The following is a 25,541-nucleotide window of genomic DNA, read 5'->3' on the forward strand; positions in this document are numbered from 1 at the left end:
TGGGTGACAGAGTGAGACTCTGTCTTAATTTTTTTTTTTGAGATGACGTCTCGCTCTGTCACCCAGGCTGCAGTGCAGTGGCATGATCTGGGCTCACTGCAACCTCCACCTCCCGATTCAAGCAATTCTTGTGCCTCAGCCTCTTAAGTAGCTGGGATTACAGGCACGCACCACCACACCTAGCTAACTTTTTGTATTTTTAGTAGAGACAGGGATTCACCATGTTGGTCAGGCTGGTCTCGAACTCCTGACCTCAAGTGATCCACCTGCCTCGGCCTCCCAAAGTGCTGGGAATACGGGCATGAGTGACCGTGCCCGGCCCAAAAAAGGAAATTCTTTATGTAAACATGTAACTATTTTCTATCCTGACTGGTTGTCAATACTGCTACTACAAGCCAGGCATGGTGGTGCGTACCTACAGTCCCAGCTACTCAAGAGGGCTGAGGTGGGAGGACCGATTCAGCCCAGGAGTTTGAGCCCCACGTGGACAACACTGAGAGACCCAATCCCCAGCAACACCACAAAAAAAAAAAAGAATATCACTGCTTGATTTTCTACCTTCTCTATAGCAGTCATCACCTCATATTTATCTGTGACTTGATCCTATGAAATCATCTACTTTCTGATTTTCAACGGAGAATCTTTTCTCTGACTCTACGTTCACTTTGGCAACAGCATTCACCTCTAACCACTCCCTCGGTCCAGTAATACACAGTTTATTTCAATAGCACAAAATGTTGTTTTGGTTTTTTTTTTCACTAAGAAACTATGGATAAGGAACCTGCTTATTGTCTTATAACAGTGTGCGTGTATTTCATATATACAGACATATGTAATTCAGACATATACTGACATATATGATATATATACATACATGTTTCCCATATAGTGGGCAACTTGTGTTTTTGGATTTTTTCTATGAAAATATAAAACAAATGTAAAAAAAATTCTTCTTCATTAAATCACTATATATTGGCATGATTAACTCACATGAAGACCTATACAGATACCTTACATAACTTAAAATAAGTTTATGCTCACATTTTTATATCACTAAATATTTTACTCTTATTCCTTCTTTGGATAAAAAACTATTTTGCAGACATCTATTACAGACCCAATCTTCAACAAGTATTAAGAATGTTGGCTGGGTGCAGTGACTCATGCCTATAATCACAGCATTTTGGAAAGTCTAGGTAGAAGGACGGCTTGAAGTCAGGAATTTGAGACAGCCTGGACAACAACATGAGACCCCGTCTCTACAAAAAATAAAAAAGTTAGCCAGGCATGGTGGTATATGCCTGCAGTCCTAGCTACGCTGAGGAGGGAGGATCGCTTGAGCCCAGTTCAAGGTTGCAGTGAGCTATGACTGCACCACTGCACTCCAGCCTGGGTGACAGAGTGAGATCTCATATCTATCTTTTTTTAAGAGTAAGTGTTAAGGTATTTAATCCAATAGGAATCCATCTGCATATGCTTTGTATGGCCTACTAACTCACTTCCTCTTCATATTCCTTCCTATTCTGCCATTATGATGATCAAATGGATCTCAAAGAAGCTTGTAAAAATCACAAGCCACAACATGAGTTATAAATTTGATCCCAATTTTGTAACCTTTGTATGTATTTATTTAATAATCACTTCAAAGTTAAAGCTGCATGTTAGGGTCCTTTCCCTTTGATTTTTTTCTGGTCAGATTCTCAAAATGTTTGCTTCACGCAATTTGCAGAATTTTTTTAATATGTAAAGATGAGGGGAGAAGGAAAACAAAAGTGGGAACGGATGAAAATAACTTACCATCAAAGTATGAGGAAGGTTAGCTACTCAGCTAAACAAAAATAACATATTTAGTGATTCCTAATATAAGAATAAAATGAACTCACTTGGGTCTCAAGAGGTCTGCAACATGATCTTTGCAAAAGGTAGCTTGCCAATTTAATTGAGGCGGGAGTTATTTAATTTTTTTACAGGTATAGTTTTCAATAAAACTACATATGCCTATAATACTGCAATGGCAGATGTGTCTCGATTATTAGAGGTGGGCTCGAGGGAATATATACAATGGATCTTGAAATATGTAAGCAGCTGTTTGCAGGGGTCTGAAATGATGGGGAGGGCATTGTACCACACACACATGTTCTTTAAGTGCACCAATGTTTTGTTATTTTACTGCAGGTGTATTACAGAAATGAAATTTAATAACTTACTGTATACAATGCCAATAAAACTGAAAAGATTCAGTGCCCTGCTGTTCATTATCATGGTACAAATGAGCTCAGAATATTCTGTGTGCTTGCACAGTAAAACCCCAACACACAGAAACCCCCCACGTATAGAACTCTAGAGGGTGGGTACTGCCTAAAAACCTCAATGATACTCCTACGTAATTATTCCGAAGCATGGAATTGTTATTGTCGCACATGCACAAAAATATGGCTTTGAGGTAGCTTGAAAATAACATATATCTGGTATTTAAGTCATAGAAATTGTTCACTGGAAGATGTCTTCTGAAAGGAGAGGAAAATGGAAATAAAGGATATGTAGGTTTCATTAAGAAACCTAAGAATGTTAACAGTGGTAATATATTCTATTCAACGAGATCTGGTGAAGTGCTGGGCGAAAGTCGCTCTCCCACCAAAATGTGACTTTGCCCTTTGTTAAGTACAAGAAATGTCTAACGGAAGTAAGTGCCATACTATGAAAAAAGCAACATTTGCGTATTGGAAATGCTAAGGCAAATGCAAAGAAGTATTCTTGCCGGTTTCGGTTTTCTCCTCCCCATGAAACTACTTCTATGAGATTAAAAAACAACACACTGAACACGAAAAGTCCATGCTTTAGGAAGTTCAGGTGATCTGTTAGTGAAAGCACACGTAAACAAACCCACGTCAATATCCAAAGCACGCAAACAATTTTTCAAAGAATGAGGTGCTTCAATTCTAAGCAGGTTATCACTATCAGGCACGGCAGCAGACTCCACAATATATGCTTCTTTTCTAAAGTCTTTTTTTCTGAAGTCCTTAATAAGTCTGTCAATTCAGATTACAGGCTTCTGTTGCTATCTTTCAGTGTTGCCAATATTTTAACTTGAGGGTTCAGTTTTAAAGAGTTTCAGTAAAAAGCTCCCAACAATAAAACAATATCAAGCATGACCTTCAATAAAGAAATATTTCTGTCATTTCACATTGAAACACTGTCCTGATGTTGAATTTCGAGTATACTGCCTTTCTTACAGAAGGATACTACAGAGTGACACTGATATCTACATGATATGTAGATATGTTTCAACATTAAATTATATCAGATACACCTCAGTATTAAATCAATTATTTCTTCGGTCATTAACTGACTTTCCCCTTTGTCTTTACACCTCTCAGAAATATAAAGATGAAGAACTGTAGTCCTAATTGTTAGAAGCTATTTAAAAAACACTTAATGGTTTTCATAAGAAAGGAGAAGTTAATCCCACAATCCTGGTGAAATTTCAATTTGGATACTAGGAGTCCATTTCTTTGGTGTCTCATAAATCATCTCAAAGCAATTACAATGGCTTTTTATGCACTAACTGCCTGAACTGTTGTATAAAACTTGCCTATGCTCCTAGCACATATTCTGTTGTTTCATATATTTTACTTGAGGGCTAAATGCCATAATCAAAAAATTATTGGGTCATATTTAAGAACCTGCTAAAGGTATTGTTTTAGAATCTCATTGTATGAAGCTCTTGTGTTTTTGGAACAATAACGTGATCTGTAATGAATCCAAATTTATATAATAGCAAACCATATTCTGCCTACATTGCACAAAAAGCAAAGCCAAAACATAATCTATACATTTTTAAGAAAGTGTTCATGCTGTTGCTAAAATGTGAATTGGCATATTCCACCCCAGCCTTTTCACAGGAAATCCTCATTGGTTTTAAGGAAATTGCACATGCTAATTCTGAGGATGTTACTGAATAGATTATTCATATAATCTTTTTTTTCCCCCCCTTAAGGCTGGGCAGTCAGGAACGATGCAATCTGCCCTCCGCTATGCCTTTCCCTACCGACTGTTCAGAGTTCTAGCTAACCCTGAACAGGGCTGAGTGCAGCTACTCTGTTGTAGGCACTGTGTCCAGGCCCAGATCCTCCAGTGGGCTTGGAATTGACCAGACAGGGTTTTCTAGATGAGAACTAATATGGACTTCTGAGCCTAAAAACTCCATCATGGGCTTAAGTAGCAGGGAACCCAAGTTGGAAAGCACTGGCTTTAAAACAAAACATCTTAGAGTTCAGAGTCTGGCTCTGAAACTTACTTGAAGCAAATGATTTGAGGTCTACTTGCTTTACTTCTCTGAGCACCCCTTTCTTAATTATTAAGGGACGATAATAATAACCAACTCAGAGATTTATATCAGTACCTCATACTAGTTAGATTAAGCCCAAACTATCCTTTAGAAATTCACTCATTTTGACATTCACTATCAACCATGTCTGGATTGTGAAAGGACTGAGGCAGGGATTATTAGCTGATCCCTGATAGCGCAGCTTCACAGAGCATCACAGGAACCCCTTCCAGTCGGCCAGTCAGCTACTGATGATCAACCTTGTGAGATGTTACTGAGCAATTATAGAGTGGCAATATGAGAATCGGAGAAACACAGCTAGGGGCACAGAGGTTGTTGCAAGGTTCCAAATTTCACCAAAGGAATACTGAACTTTAGTTTACAAGGAAACATGCCTGTAATTACCTCCCTCCTCTTGCAATTAAAGCCTCTCTGACCATCAGCCTGAGCCATAACTACTTTTCTTCTCAATATACCTTAAGAGATTTCAAGAATACTTTAATGATTCCAACATCCTCCAGGTAAGGAAACATATTAAAAACAATAATTGTTATGACACTTATATAAAATATGAAACATGAAACTGACAGTGTTAAAATGAATGATGAAAGAAACTGCCTCTTTATAGAAGAACACTAGCTATAAATGTGGAAGGAATGACGGAATTTTAAAAGAATCACCAGTTTGAAGTCCTCAGTTGAAATAAATGATTCAGGCAAGGGTCATCAAGGTGTGCTAAAACCATTAGGTCAAAAGTTGTTGGGAAAAGGGGATATCTGTCCATTGCTAAAGTATCAATACAAAGATTATTTGTTAATCGCAGACGGGGAAGGGTTCCTTTACAATGGAACAATCCAGTGGTCACCACTTTTGCCAAGTGATTGAAGTTAGCATTACCAACAGCGGCATAGCTCAATATTCTGTTGGAATGTAATTTGACGCACACAGCACCCTCAATGAAATATTCCAGCCAAAAATGTTTAACCTGAACCTGCATAAACCTTCAGATCTAATTTTAAATTTGTAGGCAAAACAAGTGATGAACAAAATTAAACAGCATCACAAAGAAAGGATATCTATTAATTCTAGAAAGGGGAATGTTTTACAGGACAGTCGGCCTGGTCTCTTTAAAGTCACTACCATTCAAACAAATCAACAAAAAAATTACTCAGGAAAATCCCTTAAGCCCAGAAGTTTGAGTCCAGCCTTGGCAACACACCGATACCCCATCTCTAAAAAATAAATTATACAATTTAAAAAAGAATAAAAATAGACGAACAGCTCTAGTTTACAAAAAATTATAAAGAGATATAGAAATCAAACGCCATGCGTAAATGGCATTTTAATAGCCTTTTTTTAAAAAGCTACTGAAGACATTTACATGAAGACAACTGAAGAAACCTGAATATGGATTGAGATTAAGAAACTATTGTCAATTTCTTTAGGGATAATAATAGTATGTTAGGCAAATGTCTGATTTTTAAGAGATACATACTGAAAAATCTACGGGTGCATTCTTATTAAATATGCAACTTAAAAAGGTTGGTTCACTGAAAAATATGTATTCTTATACATATTATACACACACAAAAAAAAATACTGTATAACAAATACAAACAACTGTTTAACCTAAATAGGTATGCAGCATTCATTTTATTATTTTTTCAACTGTTTCGGATGCTCAAAAATTTATGCTACATAAGGTTAAAAATAAAAATAAATAAATAGAGCTCGATTTTTTCCTGTTAATAACCAGGAAGCTGCTGGTGGGGATAAAGGGAAGGTATACAAGATCCCTTTGTTTTTCTCCTGAGTATCTAACACATCACTACAGGGTCAATGAATATTTCTTAACCAATGCAATGAAAGAATGGACCCATTCTCCTCTTTGATAAGTACTGGCTGACTTTTGAAAGAAGGGTATACCCATAGCAATCCCCCAAAATGAATGAGCTGCTGCCCGAAAAATACCGCTCGGGGACACAGCTGCGATGACATATAGACTGCAAACTCAGGCCCTGTGATGTCTGAAACGGTCACAATTTAAAATATCCTGTCCTACTGTTCACACTACTACATTTCAATGTTCGGACCAGGATGCTGACCTTTGGTTCCAACAACACCTCTGCCAGAACCACAGACCATCTCTAATTCCCTCGTTCAGGTCTTTCCAGATATACAGGCCTAGAATGGTGAAGCCACCAGGTGAGTGAGACGACTCAATCCCCCAAAAGTCAGAGTGGGTGTCTCTCCACAGTATGACTTTGGTGTCCTTCCAGAGCCTGCACAGCATGTTAGAAGGAGGAGCTTCCAAAGGACTTTTTTTTGGGAGAGGACAGTTTTCTGGTTTTCGTAGGCATGAAAAAGATGCTCACAATATGGTTCGTGTACATTGCTATTCAGACTTTACTCCCTCAAAATGGCTTCCAAAAGTGATGCTGAGGAAAGAAACACTAGGTCATTGCAATTTTTGCCCTGCTAGGCACATGGTACACATGCAAGATAAAGCAGATATGGTCCCTGCCCTCCAGGAGTTTACAGAATTCTGTGGAAATCAGCATGCAACAAACACATAAAAATGATGGCAAATTTAAAAGGTGCTAAGGCCCTGCAAAGGAGAGCTTCCCAGGAAGGATGCATAAGACCTCGAGGGATATGCTGAACACTCAGAATAAACACTCAGGCATCGCAGCAAATTAAAAAGTGATGTGTATTTCTGCTTGCGTAAGGCCTAAATTGCCAATTTCATAATAAACAAAATAATTTTGTGCTGTTTTCGCTTACATCCTATTTTGACTTAAGAAAAACTGAAAGAAGCCAAAAGTTTTAGAATTAAGTTGTTTGTAATACCTATTGAATAAAAAGTAAAAATAATAAGACAAAGAAATCAATGCTGAAATGTGAAATTCATTTTGGAATCAACTACATGCTTAATTTCGATGAACCAAAAATGAGCAACCTACGGGCAAACTAAGTCACATATAAACAAAATCCGTTTCCTCCCTGGTCTCCAAGTTTATGGAAATTAACAACAATCTCCTAGATCAGGTCTAATTCCTATATTCCATTAGTCATTTTAAGATCTAAACATCAAATAACTGTAACAACAAAGCCCTATTTGATTACTTGCTGAGGAAGAAAAAGAATTTGGATGAGGCTAAAGGCTTGGACTTCACTAGAGAAAACAAGATATGGGCTGGGACACTCAGTTGTGGAATTCTACATAAAAATTTCAAGATTTTCACTATATCACTAATTTTCACCACCTTTTAAATGAAGTTCACATGCAATGTATTTCCATGCCTTGAATAATCAAATTAATGCAAAAAGCCTAAAAGTATTTTCAAGGTCAGTAGTAATGCCATATGTTGAACACAAGTCATTAATACAGAGTATATTTCTACAGAACATTCTAGGAAATGATAAAACCTAGCTGCACATTAGAATAACCTGGGGAGTTGTCAGAAAAGCACAGGCCCAGCTCACAAGATTCTAATTTGATTGGTCTCAGATAGGCAGCTTTCTCTCTCTCTCTTTCACACACACACACACACACACACACACACACACACACACAAACAGAAATGCTAATAATGAAACCATGGCTTTAGACATGGGCTATATCCCAGAAAGAAAATACAAACAATTCCTGATAATAAACACTAAACTTCCATTTGAGGGGAGAACTAATAACAATTATTTGTTTTCATGTCATCATCTCATTAAAAAAAATAGATTTCAGCAAAATTTAAAAGTTTGCAAGTCGCCAAACATTCTATTCAAAGCAGCAAAAGAAGCCAAAGAAGCCAAAAACAAATGACATTTTTTCCCTTCTGGCATTTGCAATGATGCCCATTAAGTATTAGTTATTGTCTATTATAGTATTAAGGTTGGACTATCTTGCAAAAAACTTTATTCCCACTCATTTTCGTTTCTGTCAGATAATCCATTATAAATTTTATTTTCTCTGCCAGTTAAAAGGAATATGAGGTTGCAATTTGGCAAGAACATGTTAAGCTGGGTGTGATTTCTGCACCCCAATTTGATGTAAATTAGCTTTGTCATATTTAGTAAGAACTCAAAAAAGTTCATTTGGTTACTTTTGCTTATCTATTGGTTCATTTTCTACACCATTTTAAAAATCTCAAAAAGTCACCATGTTTATTTCTGATAATGTCACATGGAAATGCATTAATGAAATAGTATTATCCCATTACTATTTTTAATGAAAACAACTTAATTACTAGTAAAGAATCTGCCGGCTTTCGTTCTTCTGCTAAAATATATCCATTTAAAAAAGCGCCATATGTCCATTAGTATTAGTGTTAAATCCTTAAGATAAATCTAAAATATGTATCTATTTTTTAACTTGATATATTTCTGAAACAATATACATCTCGCAATAATAATGTATTCCTCCAGGACAGCGCTTTACTACCTGTTGCTTACCATCACTCTGTCTCTACACCAAACAAAAGGCTATTGGGACTGGAAGAAGCATGTTTCCATATAGCACTGCTCACCCCTTTAAGTCCATAGGATACACTGTTATAATATGATAAAGCAGCTTTTGGAGCTCCTTAGGGCACACCATCTAAAGGTTTCCTATTCCGTATCTCAATCATGTAGTAAACAGAAGAAAACAAAAGCCTCCCCTCCACGAGTCACTCACCTTGTCACACAGTAGGGAATCATTTCAGCTGTGATCTGCTATTTAGACTTGAAGCCCAAGATACTGAGATTTTGCCTTTCTCTTTGGTTTGCATAGCTGGTGTTGCAGACAGGGATTCAAACAACAATACGGCACAAGAGAAACTAATTCACTAGAAGACACACTATGGTCTGTTCTATTCTCAAATTTCACAGAAAGCAGAAATTCATACTCTGTACATTTTTCATCCTCAGTCCCTATTTCCCTCTATCAGCAAATTTCCAAAATTTCACTTTTATTTATCTCTAAGTAATCACACTGTTTATGGAGATTGCTGTGACCACGCTAAGCACAGAGATAGTAGACTCTTGCAAGACTCACAACCACGAAGCACAAATTAGGAATGAAGGAATCTCCACGCTCCACGGCTACATTATGAAGGCTTTTAAGAAAAGCATATGCAGTCATAGTGCTATATACAGAAGAATTTTCCTGGACATTAATGCCTCAAAACGAACCTCCCAAGGCCCAAAAATTCAGCCATCACATGCCAATCCATCCACCTCTCTTCCACCCTCTGCCCCTTTCCACTTCTCACCTTGTTTGAAAAAAAAAAAAAAATTAACTTCAGTTTCACCCGAGGGAAGTATTTCCCACAAACGGAGAAAGGAGGGTCTGTGTTCTGCACATACACAGACAGACTCACACGGTCTGGATGATGCTTTCACAAGTTAAGGGGCCTCACGCTTACTCAGCAGAGGAAATCTTTGTGTCTGTGAGGAATCACGCCAATTCCTATTAGTAAGAAAGGATACAGGGGCGAGGAAGCCTATTTTCTCAATGACCAGAAAAAGGGGCCCAGCGAAAACAGAGACCTCTGCCATGACCATCTGCAGAAAGGAAGGATGTTGTCAACTTTCTTCTCCCCAAAACTCTAATGACCTCCGCCTTGACCCTCAGAAACCAGAGCCACAGGAACACGCTCTTCTGCAGGAACTGAGAGCTTTACACCAGAGACACAGCACTCAGAGGCTTGTCGCCCAGGCTATCTAGCTCGAACATTTGCACTCACATTCCAAAGATGTTTCCGTTGCGCTGGAATGGCTGTAAATTTCTTTCCTGCAGAATTCTTTCCAAACAAACTGCCATGAACTGCACTCCGGCAGGAGCTCTTAACCAAGCACTGTTCACCTCAATGCAACAAATCTTTCAGATGCTGAATATGACTGAATTGGTGGCTGGGCCAAGGGAGTAAACTTTAAAAATGCAAATATATACAGGGAAAAAACAAACACACCAACCCACCAGAAGTCGTACCTTCCTATGTCTGATACGTAAAGGAAATTTTCCTCATAGGCTCGATTTAATTACAAAAACAAAACTTTGCTTACATTTTTCAGGGGTATATTAAATGGGCTGTTTAAAAAAAAAAATCAAAATAGATTCTTCCCCCATCAAGAACATGAGAGGGTGAGAGAGTTTAAGAGAGTAAGCATCCCCTTTCCAGCATTAAAGAAAAAAAAAAAAAAAAGTACATTTTGTTTGGGTAAATAATAAAAATAGTAGAGCGCTCTGAATATTGAAGAGGATTATTAAATTCCATCAAGAGTTTTCCAAAGAAACCAATGCACTAATAAAAAGGAAGTATAAATTTTTAAAAAAGATTTTAAATACATGATTAATACTGATATTGAACTGAAAAAGAAAGCATCTATAAAAACTCAATTGTCTTGAAACAAAGCTTACACTTTTAGCTATTGATAGTATTTTTAGAAATAGCCTCTCTCTGGAGAGTTTAAAGTATACAAATGCAGAGTGCTCAGAGACACAAACACACACATGCTATACCTTTGTATTACACTGGCATTTTATTATTTAATTAAAGTGCTCTTATTTTTCTAGCTCACGCATGCTTCCCTTGAGACGGCTTTACTGTTAGCCTGCTGGCCTTGACTTCCAGCCAAAAACAATTCAGAAACAAAAAGGGACAACAAATCATATTTTCACAGACATTTTTATCCCTCAATACAACCCTGTTTTCACACAACATCATACAGCCCCTATGAAAACTATAATTTAGGGCAATAGCCACCCGAAACCCAGGGTCTGACACATGACTCCGTGAAGTATTTCCTGCGTAAGAAATTCTTAAGTTCTTAATTGCAAATAAACTCTTTTGATAGAACCACTTTCACCGACATTGCTGGTTTGCAAACAGTGCCACTGGTACCGGCTGATGGATTAAAAAATAAAAACAAGCCCATGAACATAGTTCTGATACAGCAGCGATCTAAAGATGAGGTGTTTATTAGTTCTAAGCTCTGTGTTATTTCATTACTTAAAGAGAGAGCCATCATCTGACTTGCCAGTGCATCTTTGGTGTCACAGTTTAAAATGCATCATCTAATTTAGCAAACAAACTGATTTACCAGGTTAATCCTCTCAACCCTTCTGCAACGGAGATTCTCACTTACCTGGTGGCAACCCTGTAAGTTTGATTCTCTCCCATAAGATGAGTATGAGCCCCTTTCTGTTTTACCTGCCAAGAGAAACGACAAAAAAGTGTAAATTGTGTTTTTCCTTAAAAAAAAATCTCCTCCAGGTAACAGACATCTACTGCTCTTCCCCGATGTTTACATACGTAAAGTAGGCACTACTGGCAATGTATGCAAGCAAGAGAGGGAATAACACTTCCTCACTCTGGCTATGATAAACTGGAAAAAAATATCCTTCATTCCTATTCTTAGCCAAACTGCTCCACACTTCCAAAAACTGTCATTCCAATGGCCTCCACTTTCTCTAACAAACAAATCGTAACTCCTTATTTTCACTTTCTCTTGCACAAAATTTAAACAATTTCATTTTTATTTACACAGCAGGCAAATTATCTATGTAATGACCCTAGCCTAGTAATTCCCATTGATTATATTGACACTTAATGGTGAGGCTAAAACTAATCAATCAAAGGCTCTCCAGATGGTGAATTTAGCAAAGAAACTATTCAAAATTCTGAGTCTCTCTCTCTCGTTTTCAAAAACTCCCTTTCCCAGGAGTGAGTCCCATCATGATCAAGATGATGATGGAATTTACATTTGGGAAACAGGGCTTTTGAAAAGTTGCCTACTCTGAACCCAAGTTCAGATTCCACCAATACACCCAGCAGCACAAGGGATTGTGGAATGTGAATGTCTGGTTCCAATTCTAACAACCCAATTTTTATCTGTAGACTACTCTACAGAGATCTATGGACCCTTCGATGCCATTTGGCCACATCTAAGAATAAAATCAAGGGTGTTCATTTGTTTCTTTTTAAAGTTTAACCCCAATAATCATTAGGGAGATAATGAAATCACATTACAAGAGATCTAAGCAGCAGAGTCCAGATAGCGACATGTGGAGAATAACTGTAGAAATCTGTCCATACCAGAACATTACAAGGAGCTAAAAGAGGCAGGTAGGTGCAGGTGCCTAAGACCCCACCCCATTCAAGTCTAAAGGATACTTCTTTCATCAAGACTGGAGCTTTACAGTAACTGTATGTGATACATAGGACTACACTATTCTTTTATCCAATGGGAAAACTCTAAACTTGTATTTTGAGAGGCTGAATAGATTTCCTTCTGAAGTTTACAACCCCCAAGTTTTCCCCTCTCAACTCAACAGGAATGCTAAAAGTAACAGTAGCCTTTTTATCTTTTAGGTCAATGGCAATAGCAATGTTATTAGACTATGCCTTCCTGACACCACACAAAGAATGTATCTTTGATACATTTATATCCATAAATTTTCTATCTGTTCAAAAGGGTACCCTGTATCCAAGTCATTACATATAGAAAATGGATAGCAGTTTTCAAAGAAAGCCAAACCTAAGTCTTAAAATTAACCCCCTGTTTCCCAGTATTAACTTTTCTACTGATTTTAATGAATCTTAAAGTTGGGAAAACACCTCCGCCCCATTTCTGGTCTAGCACTCAGCTCAAAGTATAAAATCAATGCCCATACCAGTTTCAATTTCAGTGAAACAAGACACCATCGCACAGATTGTCAGTCGTAGAAGATGCAACAGAATAACTTCCATTGTATGAGGATTTTACATTGAAGAAAAGATACATTTATACTTGTATCAGCAGTGGGAATGGTCACAAAGACATATTTACTCATCTGTGTACATCAAATTTAAGCTACTTACACCTTTTAACTTCTCTCTGTAAATGTTACTAACAGAGAAGGCTCGACCTTCATGAGCTATCAAAGGACGTGTGTCCTTCCTTAAGCTTTTGCATCTAAGAATGCTTCAATATCACCATTACATCACTTACTTTGACGTAATATTCACTTGTTTAACAGGTAGATAGGCAGGCAGGAAGCTGGGCAGGTAAGAAGGCAGGCAGAAAGACAGAAAGATGGATAAAGTAGAATCTGCTCTGACTTCCTAAGAAACTGAACATCTAGTGTCCTGTTTTGGTCATTTCTAAAAATCTAAATTGTAAAATACAGTTTAAGGAAGAAAAAACATCTATTTTTTTTTTTTTTTCTCTAGAAGGAATTCCTGAAGCTATCCCCTGTAGAATTTCACTACTCAGCATTATTTCCCAACTCGACTCCAACACACAGAACTGGAGGGAGGAATTTTTCTGCCAGGATTTGCCTCACTTATAGATATAAGTTGGGCTACTCCTTCCATTATTTTAAAGATAAAAGGGCAGGATTTTAAAAGGAAAGAGAGAATAAGTAGGAGAAAAAGAGAGAAAGAGTGGAATGCAAAGAGCAAGGGGTAGGAAAAGAAAGAGGGAAGAGGGAAAGAGGAGAAGAATATGAATTCACGCTACAGAGTCCCCAAAGTACTCTTGGCTACATGGAACCCAGCATTCTTTACTATCATATCAGATACAGACTGCTTAATCTTAATTTTGCTTGTTAAAAAATATTTATCCAGATACAAAAATAAACCCACTGCAAATTACAAGTTGTCAGGGTTAAAAATCTACTCCTGTTTGTGTGGGGGAGGATAAGAGACCAGCATAGACATGAATCATTCTCAGTAATTTGAGTGTTTCCATGACATCAATGGGCACCCGTCCAGGGCTCTGTCGAAGTCTGCGAGGTACCAAAGAGGCAACACAGCCAGCAGGAGGCTGGGAGGTGGACTTTTTTTTTTTTTTTTTTTTTTTTTTTTTTTTAAGGATTATGCTCCTTGTAAAGATTTCATCTGTAGCATCCACTTTTACCATCAAATAGATCGGTCCAGAGATCATGAGCGAACACATTTTATTCTGATAGTGTAAGCCTTTAACTTTATTACATCTTTTTGTTCCCAAATTCAACTATAAATCTGCCCTCAGAGCCAAAACCCCTGTTTCGGAGCAAAATAATCAGGCACTGTGGATAAAGCCCAAGCACCTTCTCAAACATAAAATCGCGATTCCTATCATTTTTTTTTAAAGATAAAAAGCAGCCATTTTAAAAGGGCACCTCAGTTTCTAGAAAAGCAACTATCTTTTGTGTAAATTATCCATTAAAAATTAGCTGTCGTCTTGATGTTGATTTTCTGCTTAAAATTCACTTGGAACATTTGTTTCAGACAACAAAATTTTCAAGAGCGCTGATAACACGTTTGAGTAGGATCCTTAAGTAACTATTTGTGCTCATGAACACAAAAAAGCTCCTAAATATCTGTGTTTACTTTATGTCAGGCATGGATTTCTGTCACTTATACCAACTGGCTGGCGCGGACAGTCTCTTTCCTCCTTTCTCCATTCTTCACCACCCGCCTCCCCCCATCCCCACAACCACAACGGGGCTTTGAAAGAGCTGAAGATTCTATTTTTCCAATATTTAAAAGAGATAGCAGTGATGAACAAACCCGGCGCATTCACTGCGGAATTTTCGAGACAACCCTCCGGTACTAGAATGCGACAGCCGCTGCGGATATTTTTTGGCACAAAGACAATGGTGGCAGTGCCAAGCCCCATGGCTAAAACTACTCAAAAGAGGCATAAGGGTAGCATTAATCGCTCAAGTCTTTTACTGCGTGGAGTACTGTTGTCCATATTTTTAAAACTAAAAGTACCCGTTAGGAACATTTGTTGTATGCCCATAAAGATGGGGTTGGTGGGGGGAAGGGGGGAAGATTCTGTAACATATACCAGAAACAAATCTTGTCAGGCATTTGATTCATTTTTATACCTAAAAGGACCAAATGTTAAATTTTGCTGCTGGTGACGATTTGCCGTGCATGAAATGAATATGACCTAATGGAGTACACGAAGGGCTGAATGAAAGCTATAGAGAGGATTTCATAAACTAAGTCGACATATTGGCTAAACAACTTTCTTCTGCAAAAATGATGTATACAAGGGAACATGTAATACTATGTCACAATTTTTAAAATTAAACAAGGAAAACGCTGTAAATGAGCAGACACAACATCCGTCAATCAATCCTTCTGGAGACAAAGGAGATCAACACGCAGCCCCGTCTACAGAACAAGTCGGCTTCTCCAGTGAGCAAACAGTTCAGGAAGTCAACATGTGTTCTGTCCAAATCGAACCCGTCCACTGCTAAAGCCTATATTTAAATTTGATTATTAAAAATGGCACCAAATGACAATCAATGAAGGATTCACTTGCTTCCCCTGCCCGGGAAAAACTAATATGAGCAGGAAAGGCAAGCAACTTCCAATCTTTTTTTTTTTTTAAGTCAATGTTTTGCTGATCTATTCAACAATCTTTTTATCTTGCTGTCCCAAGAAGGAGCAGGAAAATTTGCTTTTTATTTGAGGGTGATATGGTTAACAAATGTCTACAGATTTTCAAATTGAGTATTTTTATATTCTTGTATTATCAGCCATTTGACTTCCAATTTTTTTTCCAATATATCCATGGTATCCTATTGTAAGGGGATGGGGTGACAATGAAAATATTACATAAAGGGAAAAAAAGATCTCATAAATCCATTTCACTCATAGGGATACTTCTAAGAAGGATCACCTTTGGTAGATTACTGCCCCTGGATACACATGACACTTCCTAAGCCACCTAGAAAGAGCTAGAGACAGACTAGCAACTTATCAATACAATGATTTCTAGAGATAAGCTCTAACAGAGACCATCCCTCTTGTGGTTGACCAGTAGGAGAATAACAGGGTCATGTTTGGTTGGGTATCCTTTCATTTGTAAAATGCCACTTTTAAAATTATACATAAACGACAGGTGTTTCACCCACTACTGAAATAGATGCATCTATATGGGAGAATATATCATCCCATGAAAAGCCTTGATGAAAAATTATCTGATGCTGCACGACAATACCAGGCAAGGCTGTTTCACTGTTAATCCTCATTCTGGGAACTGAAGAATGAGCCTTTTGTTCCCTGGCATCGGACTAGGGAACTCATCATAAACATGTTTGACTGAGAATAAATTTCTGTCCCCATCCTCAGACTCATCCCATCTCTGATTACCCTATGACTTTCTTTATATATATATGTAGAAAGGATTAGTTCATTAAACAACGACTGAAATTTTTAGTAGTTCTGAACATACACATGAGGTTATTATTCACAGTCCTTCATCATTTCCACGCCTGCCTTTTCTTCCCTATCCAAATAAGAATAGCTGTGTTCTTACCATGTATTAACCACTGCTCAAAGCTCTACATAAAATGATTCATTCAATCTGCACAACAACCCCATAAGGCAGGTAATACAAACACCATTTTGCAGATGAGGAAACTGAGATCTAGAAAGTCGTCCACAGCCACACAGGTACAAGTGACAGAGCGAGGATTCAAACCCTGGCAGTTTATTTGCCCAGACTGTGCTCTTAGCACTATGCTATGCTGCTGGTGTTTAAACTCTGAGGAAAAAAAAAAAAAGTATAAATAAACTAGAGGCCCCACACTGAAGACTCTCAAATCCCACAGCTCAAAACACTCATGAATTTGATATGAAATTAATGAAAGTGTCTTATAGGCGATGATAATTTACATTTACATGGTGTTTTATTCCTAAAAGGTCTCTAGGTACTTTATAGCTGCACAAATGATACACATGGATTCTGTGACGTCTTACAATAAACTGCCACCATCTCCACACATTAACGCAAAGCAACTAATTAACAAAAACATGGCAGAAAACTGCATTTCTACACCTTCTCTATGTGAAGACTATGTCTTTGTATTAAGATGTACAGAAGAGTAAAAGTAAAAATATAATTATAATACAGGACAACCCAGCATCACTCAGCATCATCTACAGAATAGTGGTCCCACAACATGCTCCAAAAACCAAAAGGGAGACTAATTAAAAGAATCTACGAACTGTTACAAGCTATTCCCCAACCCCCAACAGATTTACACTGTATCTAGCATGTTAAAGGCTCTGAGAAGTACTGCAGTTGAGACATTTAATTCACAGTTTTCTTTTTTTTTTAAGGAGATGGGGTCTCACTATGTTGCCCAAGGTTCTCTCAAAGTCCTGGGCTCAAGGATTCTTCTGCACTGGACTTCAGAGGAGCAGGGATCACAGGCATGAGACACTGTACTTGGCTTTCAATTTAGTTTTATACAATGTTTCCTAAACTGACTTGAGCATACATGCGTGTCCTCATCATTTTTGTGTCTATTAATACAAGAGCTGATGGCCTTTAAGAACTACTATTATTTAAAACTTAACACTAAGAATATATCAGGTTACTATATATTTGTAGTTTTCTATCAGATAAATTACGTAGGTTCAAAAATTAAATTTTTATTTTATTTAAATTGATATGAAAACATTTTAACTATTTAATTTGCTGGTTTCCATTGGCTTATATTTCTTATGGTAATCTGTGGCCATGCAGGTGTAGCTTCATTGTTCTGACTAGCTAGTCAACTTTACTCCTGATCCCAGTTTGGAGGTGAGACTCTGGGTTTACAAAAAAGCAGAAGGTGACATTATTCTTTCGATTTCAAAAATTTCAGAGAAGAGCACTGGTTCTCTCCTACAGAATCTTACGATACAGGGACAACTCTGCCTTCATCCACAGTCATTTAAAAATCTAAATGTAAAATAAATTTGTGCTAAAAGAATTACAACTCCATTACAGCAAATAAACTAGTCATCCAACAATCTAGGAAATCCTATAAAGACAAATAGGGGAAAAGGTAACTAACCAGGCACATAGTTTGTATGTATCAAGTGATAATGAAAAATGGGCAGTAAACCATTTTTTTCTGGAAAAGACTGGCATTAACCCTCTCTTTCACTGATGTTCTTTTAGCCCTAAAGACAGAATACTCAGTAATGGCCTATAGCTCTGGAAACTGTGAAATCCCACTGGAAATTGTGAGTTTTGGCTGCATTTCATCACTGATTCACTGATTCACCTCATCTCATCTAGGCACTGTGCTGCCTTTAACACAGTATGAGTACTGAAATCCCAGGTCGTATCTTAAGGTGCCACCACAAGTCTTCACTTTAGGGCTCTGCTAAGTGAAGAATTTCAGATTCGATATTCAATTCTCCATAAAGCACTTATATTTGTAATGCACTATCTCACATGCAAATTTAACTTACATTATTTAAGACAACACACCCTAAAACTCATTAAATGGACATTTTAGTCCATGTTTTTATAGATGAAGTAACTACAATTAAGGGTAACCAGCTCATATAGTTAAAAAGGCTGCACAGATATGAAGTGGCGAAGTTAGCACACAGACCTCCAGTTTCAGTATCAAGACTTTCCCACAATACGACACCTCTGTTTGGAGTTTTCTAGATGTATTATTATCACTGCCTACTGTAGCAACAACCATTGCCTTCTCACTACTGTAATCCTCTCCCCAAATAATTTAAACTCAATTCATAAAGTCAAAGAGTTCTCAAGTTCCTTGATGGATGAAAATGTCCGAATCGATAAGCATTGTGAGTGAACATCCTCCAGTCCATCAACAACTACCTTTTCAGTGCAGAATAAAAATATTGTCCTAGATGATTTCACATGGCCCAGACAACAATAGCCAAAATCAGCCCCTCACTTGGCATCCTGCTTAGGAGAAGTACACACATTATCAAATTAAAGCACATGAGTTTTATGCTTGATTTTCCGAACGCAGGAAAATCTTTCATTGAAAATAACACTAATTCCACAGAGTGTGCAATTAATCAACATAATCATGGGGATAACTTAGCTGTTTGGGGAGGTGTGTCAAATAACTCTTTAAGGCCACTAAAGTACCACTTGAACCACCAAAGTAATGATTTTCTGAATCAGCAATTTGTACAAGGGTCCCCTAGAGACCTGAAGGACTAAGGGCAACCCTGAAATCACTCAACTTACTTCTAATGAGTAACTTACCATTGGCTTTATGTGAATAATATCTTCACAGTGATGCCTACCCTATCTTATATTTTTACTGCAGTTTGAGTCTATGATAATTGGATATAACCAAGGCAATTAAGGACTTGTGTGGTCTTGGAAAAAACAGCATATGCATTTGAAAGCTTATTTTTTATTCAAAAGAACATAATAGTTTTTCATATAAAAATGAAAAAAAGCTCATCTTGCAATACATGCTAAAGGTGTCAAAAGCAAGCAGAAATAAAATATTTTCACTGTATTTTTAGGCAGAAGGAAGACTCACGGTGAGCTGGTGAGTGTGGAGAAAAGCAATTGCCTCAAATTCAATTCATGGCTAAGAAACCTTGCTGATCAGGAGAATTATCAGCAAGACTTTGCCTAAAAACAGATTCCTGGGTTCTCTTCTCCATGGTATGTGAATTCAGTAGAGTCTGGCATTCTCTTTTTTTTTTTTTTTTTTTTTTTTTGAGACAGGGTCTCACTCTGTTGCCCAGGCTGGAGTGCAGTGGTGTGATCTCAGCTCACTGCAACATCTCCCCCTGGGTTCAAGTGATTCTCCTGCCTCAGCCTCCCAAGTAGCTCGGACTACAGGCATATGCCACCACCCTGGCTAATTTTTGTATTTTTAGTAGAGATGGGGTTTCACCATGTTGGTCAGGCTGGTCTTGAACTCCTGACCTCAAGTGATCTACCTGCTTCAGCCTCCCAAACTGCCAGGATTACAGGCGTGAGTCACCGTGCCCAGCAGATTTTTTTTTTTCTTGTAAATAAAATTCCACTGGTTATTCTGACCAGCTAGGGAGACAAGCAACCAATGTAAGTGATAGGCACAGCTCTATAGGTTACATTAGCTAAAACTCCAATAAACCTGGTAACATGATGGATAACAAAAAGTAGATTACTACTAGAAACAAACTATTTAAGCAGAGTTTTTTTAAAAGACAAGGAATTGTTGATCCCTAAGGTCATTTCAAACAGTTACATTTCATGGGTTTCAGAAACCTTTCTCCAGCAGCATGCTAGGCCTTCAAATGTGCTCATCTCCAATAATGACGGCTGTTTTTTTTTTTAAAGAAATCAATTTTACATTGCCAAATTGATTCCTCTAATAAACAACAGTATCCCAAATATGAGAATCCTGGAGTTTTGTTAAGGTTGCTTTTCATTGATCAGATCCATTGGCCCACTGCTCTGAAAGCATGTATCTTCTACCTCAAGAGTGGAAGTCACCTTTAGAATACAGGATCCAACTCTAGTGAACCTCACCTGGTTCATTCATTTAAAAGGGCCCTTCTGCCCCTTCTCTGACTGTCCATGTTCCGTGGAGGCAGGACAAGTCCACAGTGAGGGAGAGAATTCAGTCCTTTCCCTTTCATTGGAGGAGATGGGTGATATTTCTGGCCGAATGTAATAGAGACAACATCATCTGGGCAAGACTTTGTTGCCTGGCTAAATATTTTGGAATTTATTGGCAAATCTGAAGGAAATCAGCAGCCACATTTCACCACACAAATCACTTTTAATCATAAATTATTTGCTGCTCATTTAACTGAATGTTCCACTAGAGTCTTAGCAACAGTAAATGTAGAAGATAAAAATGATAAAACTCTAAATAAGCCACAGTGGGATGGAAAAAAGAGGAAAAGGTTTAGTATTTTATTTGTTATAGAGTAGTCTACATAGGCACTTAGTTGTCTATATAGAAAAATTGTGTATTTAAGGACCACGGTACATAGGTGATGGCCTTAACTTTCAAGCTAAGTTTACAATGAACACGAATGTAACAGTGTTCATCTCTTAAACCACACACATTGGATATGATACTCAAAACTACATCAAAAGAATGGAGGGGCATGACAATGTTATATATGGTATATAGATAGATATAATACATACATATATACACACATATATAAGTGACATTTTTAACCCCAGACCGAAGATAATCCAGCTGCCATTTGTATAGCTATCTGTAATATATTAAATGACCATTTCTCTAGCCTTAGCACTGAATACAATTGACCTATATCCCCTAAACATGAACTACTGAGAGAACCTGGAGGGGAGTGGGAGTAACAGCCCAGAATTCAAAACACATTCCAAGGAAGACAAAGAGTAGGAAGATTGCTAACCATTATATTTATAGAAGAATGACGTTTTCCAGCCAAGCCTGCTCTTCAAGATCAACTTCAAGAGAATGGGCCCATAATAATAACCAAACTGCCAGATATGCAGGGCCACACTCTCCAGAGTCCAACCAGCCTGCAGCACTAGTTATTGCTCAAGGAAGGGGAAGGTTGGTAGACGAATGGTCCCACACTGAGATGTTTAAGAGAAGCCTCCCAATGACTGAATCTAGGAGCATGACTCAATCAAGACAGGAAGGTGAGGAGGACAGGAAGAAAGAGGAGAGGCAGAGGGAAGGATGAGAGGGAGGAGAAAGAGAAAAGAGAAAGCAGACAAGGAGTAGCCAGAATAATGATCTCATCCTATAAAAAGTATGCAAGAAAATAAAATGCATTACATATAATATGTTTACAGACTACAATTTTTAATCCTGAAACTTGCAAAAACTGTCATCTGAATAGTGGTGAATGAGGCCTAAAAAACATAATATAGGGAAATTAATATTTGTTGGGTGCTTTCTGTGTACCATGTGCTGGATGCAAGAGAGTCAACAATGGGCATTATTCTCAAGGAGGTAAGAGTTTAGATGACTAAAATACCAGGAGTAACACAATGCTATCCATCAGTAAGGGATATAATGGGAACCCAGAGAAGCATCAAGAAAGAGCATCCAATACAACCTCATTGAAGACAAGGTGGTAACAGGAGAGACATGTATGTGAGATTTCATGCAAGTTGACATTCTAACGGAGGTAATAAGGGCTTAATATTTGTTAGAATGCAATTCTTAGTTATTTGACAATGTTAAATCAAAATAAGTAAACACGAATAAGTAAAAGTTTATATAATTTATCCAAAACAAATTTTTAAGGTAACTGGAAACTAAAATTAGAGGAAAAACTGGAAGAAAAAATTTAAAAAAAAACCTGTAGATGACACTTCTGCCCTTCCGCGGCTCTAAGTTCTCTGTTCACTCCATGGCTGGTTTGGAAGTTTTTATGGCTTTTGCTTACGAATTAGAGAAATTTGCAATATAAGACCAAAGAACTATAAAAATCTAAACTGCCTTCTCTGTACAACAAATACCAAACTGACTCAACCAAGTCATTTAATTTCAGAGATACACAGAAATCACCTACACAAATTAAATTATTATAAAGACTTTGATGGAGCCTTGTCAACAAAAATTGTTGCCATTTTTGTTTTTTGTTTTTGGGACGGAGTCTCGCTCTGTGGCCCAGGCTGGAACGCAGTGGTGCAATCTCGGCTCACTGCAAGCTCCGCCTCCCGGGTTCACACCATTCTCCTGCCTCAGCCTCCTTAGTAGCTGGGACTATAGGTGCCCGCCACCGCGCCTGGCTAATTTTTGCATTTTTAGTAGAAACGGGGTTTCACGTGTTAGCCAGGATGGTCTCGATCTCCTGACGTCGTGATCTGCCAGTGTTGGCCTCCAAAAGTGCTGGGATTACAGGCGTGAGCCACCCACCGCGCCCGGCCTAATTGTTGCCATTTTTAAGACATACTCGTTACCCAGAGCCCTGGCCGTCACTACCAGGACCCAAGGATGCTCTCCACCCAGGCGATGGCGGGGGGGCTGGCACTCTTCCTCTGTAATTGCCCTTGTATAGTTTATTCATGTGTCCTGGGAGTAAAGAGACCATCAGTGATCTGTTCCTTTAACATCTCATACTCTATAAACAACAACTGCAAAAGCAAAACAAAACAAAAAAGATTTTACTCAAACTGCCATTCTCGATGTCTGCCAGTGAGCATAGCTTAATATGGTTTGCAAGGAAACCAAAAATGCCTTTATAAAACATTATGATGTAAACGTACTCATTTTCCTCGGCGACGCAAGTGAAAACTATCGACCAACCAAAACAGGAATTTTTCTACTAGGGATTACCTACCACATCCATTACAGACAAATAGTCATATTTCAAAATTTCAATGGCTTATCTATCCCCTTTTAAGTTCTATTCCCAACTTAGTCCAACAAGAATACTTCTCAAATATAATCAAGCCAAGGGGAATATGAAAGCAATGAAAATATGGTTAACTGTGATATGCAAGCAACCACTTCAAAAACTCAAGACTATTACAAACGTTGCATGTTATTTGAACTATCAGGACTATCTATTCAGCAAAAACACACCCAAAACAAAACCTCACCTTTATTTCCAAATAAAAACAAATTAACTGCCATGCTCAGTATTAAGCTAAAACTTTATAATCATGGTAAATATCTGATCAGTTATATAAAAATAAAATGAAACAAAACAAAAAACAAAAAAAAACCCAACCTTGAAAAGTAAAGTTAAGAACCTCACACACCAGTCAGTTTCTATCTGAGGAGCCAGCAGAGGGCGCACATGCCCCAACAAGAGCCTGCTATGGCCTGGCACTCCCCAAACTTATTTAGTACTAAGTCTCACCAAATCTGTATGGGGGAGGAGAGGTACAGTTGGCCCATCAGTGGCATTGATAAAACTAACGTGCTCAATTTAGGATCAGTAAGAAATATACACAAGTACACTTTAGTATTAAATACTGACTTTAACAGATGTTTCTTAGCTGCTCCATGGAAAGTTGTTCATTAAAAAGATTTGTACAGAAGTGAGCTTCTGTCAGTTTTCAAGGTCACAGTAGTTTTTATTGCCCCATCTGACCTGCATGAGGACTTATTTGTAATGCATGAATTTATAGAAGTAAATTAAATATTAAATTTCTAACATAACACATATTTTTGTGAGTATACTGAATTACCCTTAGCAAAGTCTCTTTTAGTGTGTGTATATTTCTCTGTGTCTTATACAAATCTATGAATTAACTTTTGTAACCCTAGAGCAATCAAATATGTAGCATTTAATGGATAAACTGAGATATGTAAGTTTCTTATTTTCCCACTGGTTTGTGTTTGATTGTTTACTTGCGAATTGTCTATTCTGTGTCTCTGTATCACAGTATTTGCTTTGGGGTTACAGTCGTTATACCAGAAGAGTACCCCACAGCTATGTATGTGCACATACATACAGGTAGGGCACTGTTTATTGTTTTAAAGAAGTTTTCCTATAAATGCAAAAGTCTCAAATTGTTCCTAGTATTTTCCAAGCTTGTTGAAACAATAGCACAAATTGAAAAAAAAATAGTTCATAAAAGCACCAAATTAAAATGAACAAAGATGATATTATTTGCTTTTACAGATAACAATTAAATAATCCACAACATATTCAATCTCTAATTTCAAATAGGTTAGAATGAATGGAAGACCTGCCCCTAAGTTTCAAGCTAGAAAGCCTGGTAGGATAATTAGCTGCCACTGTCCCTCCACCTAAATGATCTTAGCCAAAAAGCTAAGAAGCGATTCCTAAATGATTATTTCAACCTCACCTCTCTATTCACCAAACAAAAACAAACAAGCCAAGTAACATATCTATCTATCTATCTATCTATCTATCTATCTATCTATCTATCTATCTATATTTTAGCATTCTTCATAAACTTGAGAGAATTTAATTTATAGACTCTAAAAACCAGGTGGCCTATGTTACACATAGGTCACAATAAATAATATGCCTCCTTTGGCCAATGTGGCTAACACCATTTCTGCCTAAGTTAAAATGACGATGTTTCATTATTCCTAAGCTCTCAGTTCTGAAATGTTTGCACAATCTGTTAAGTCCAGGGAAATTTAAATGATTTTGACATGCAGCCTGCTAAGGCCAGTGACGGGGATAATGCCTCTTTACGTGGGTAAAATTTTGTGGCATATAGGTCACTCTCTTAAGGGGAATCAACTGTGTGTCTCTTCTTTGCATTTCCACCACAATCCTTCATCCTGCAGCCTGGAGCTGAGAGTGAAATGCAAGAAAGGAGCCGAGTGCTCAAAGCAAAAATCTGCTTCCAGGACAATCCATTATATCTGACAAGTTAAATGTTCCATGGTAGGCCATATGGCATCAGAGCAGGCCTGACGATGGAAGAGGGGAACTCAGCAAATGCATCACAATTAAGGAGTTTGGCTACAGACTTTACTTTGAATTACTTATTTTGTTTTATCAAAGTTTAAATGCAGTCCCCCACATTTTCA

At 37.7% G+C, this 25,541-nt stretch overlaps 1 protein-coding gene across 10 annotated transcripts in view; it reads right to left on the reverse strand.

Moving 5' to 3' along the window:
• Positions 1 to 25,541, reverse strand: part of TCF4 (transcription factor 4) — a 428,077-nt gene that overhangs the window by 174,756 nt on the left and 227,780 nt on the right. For 6 of the 10 annotated variants that reach the window (XM_011949109.1, XM_011949128.1, XM_011949120.1 and 3 more), the window contains one exon: positions 11,453 to 11,517. In XM_011949109.1, the coding sequence (XP_011804499.1) occupies positions 11,453 to 11,517 (65 nt within the window). Of the gene's footprint in view, positions 1 to 9,576; positions 9,681 to 10,050; positions 10,237 to 11,452; positions 11,518 to 11,619; positions 11,995 to 25,541 lie in introns of those variants that run through there. The other 4 variants (XM_011949146.1, XM_011949142.1, XM_011949165.1 and 1 more) reach the window with 3 other exon arrangements.

The sequence above is a fragment of the Colobus angolensis genome, unplaced genomic scaffold (assembly GCF_000951035.1).
Source record: "Colobus angolensis palliatus isolate OR3802 unplaced genomic scaffold, Cang.pa_1.0 Scaffold108, whole genome shotgun sequence".
NCBI classification, from domain to species: Eukaryota; Metazoa; Chordata; class Mammalia; order Primates; family Cercopithecidae; genus Colobus; species Colobus angolensis.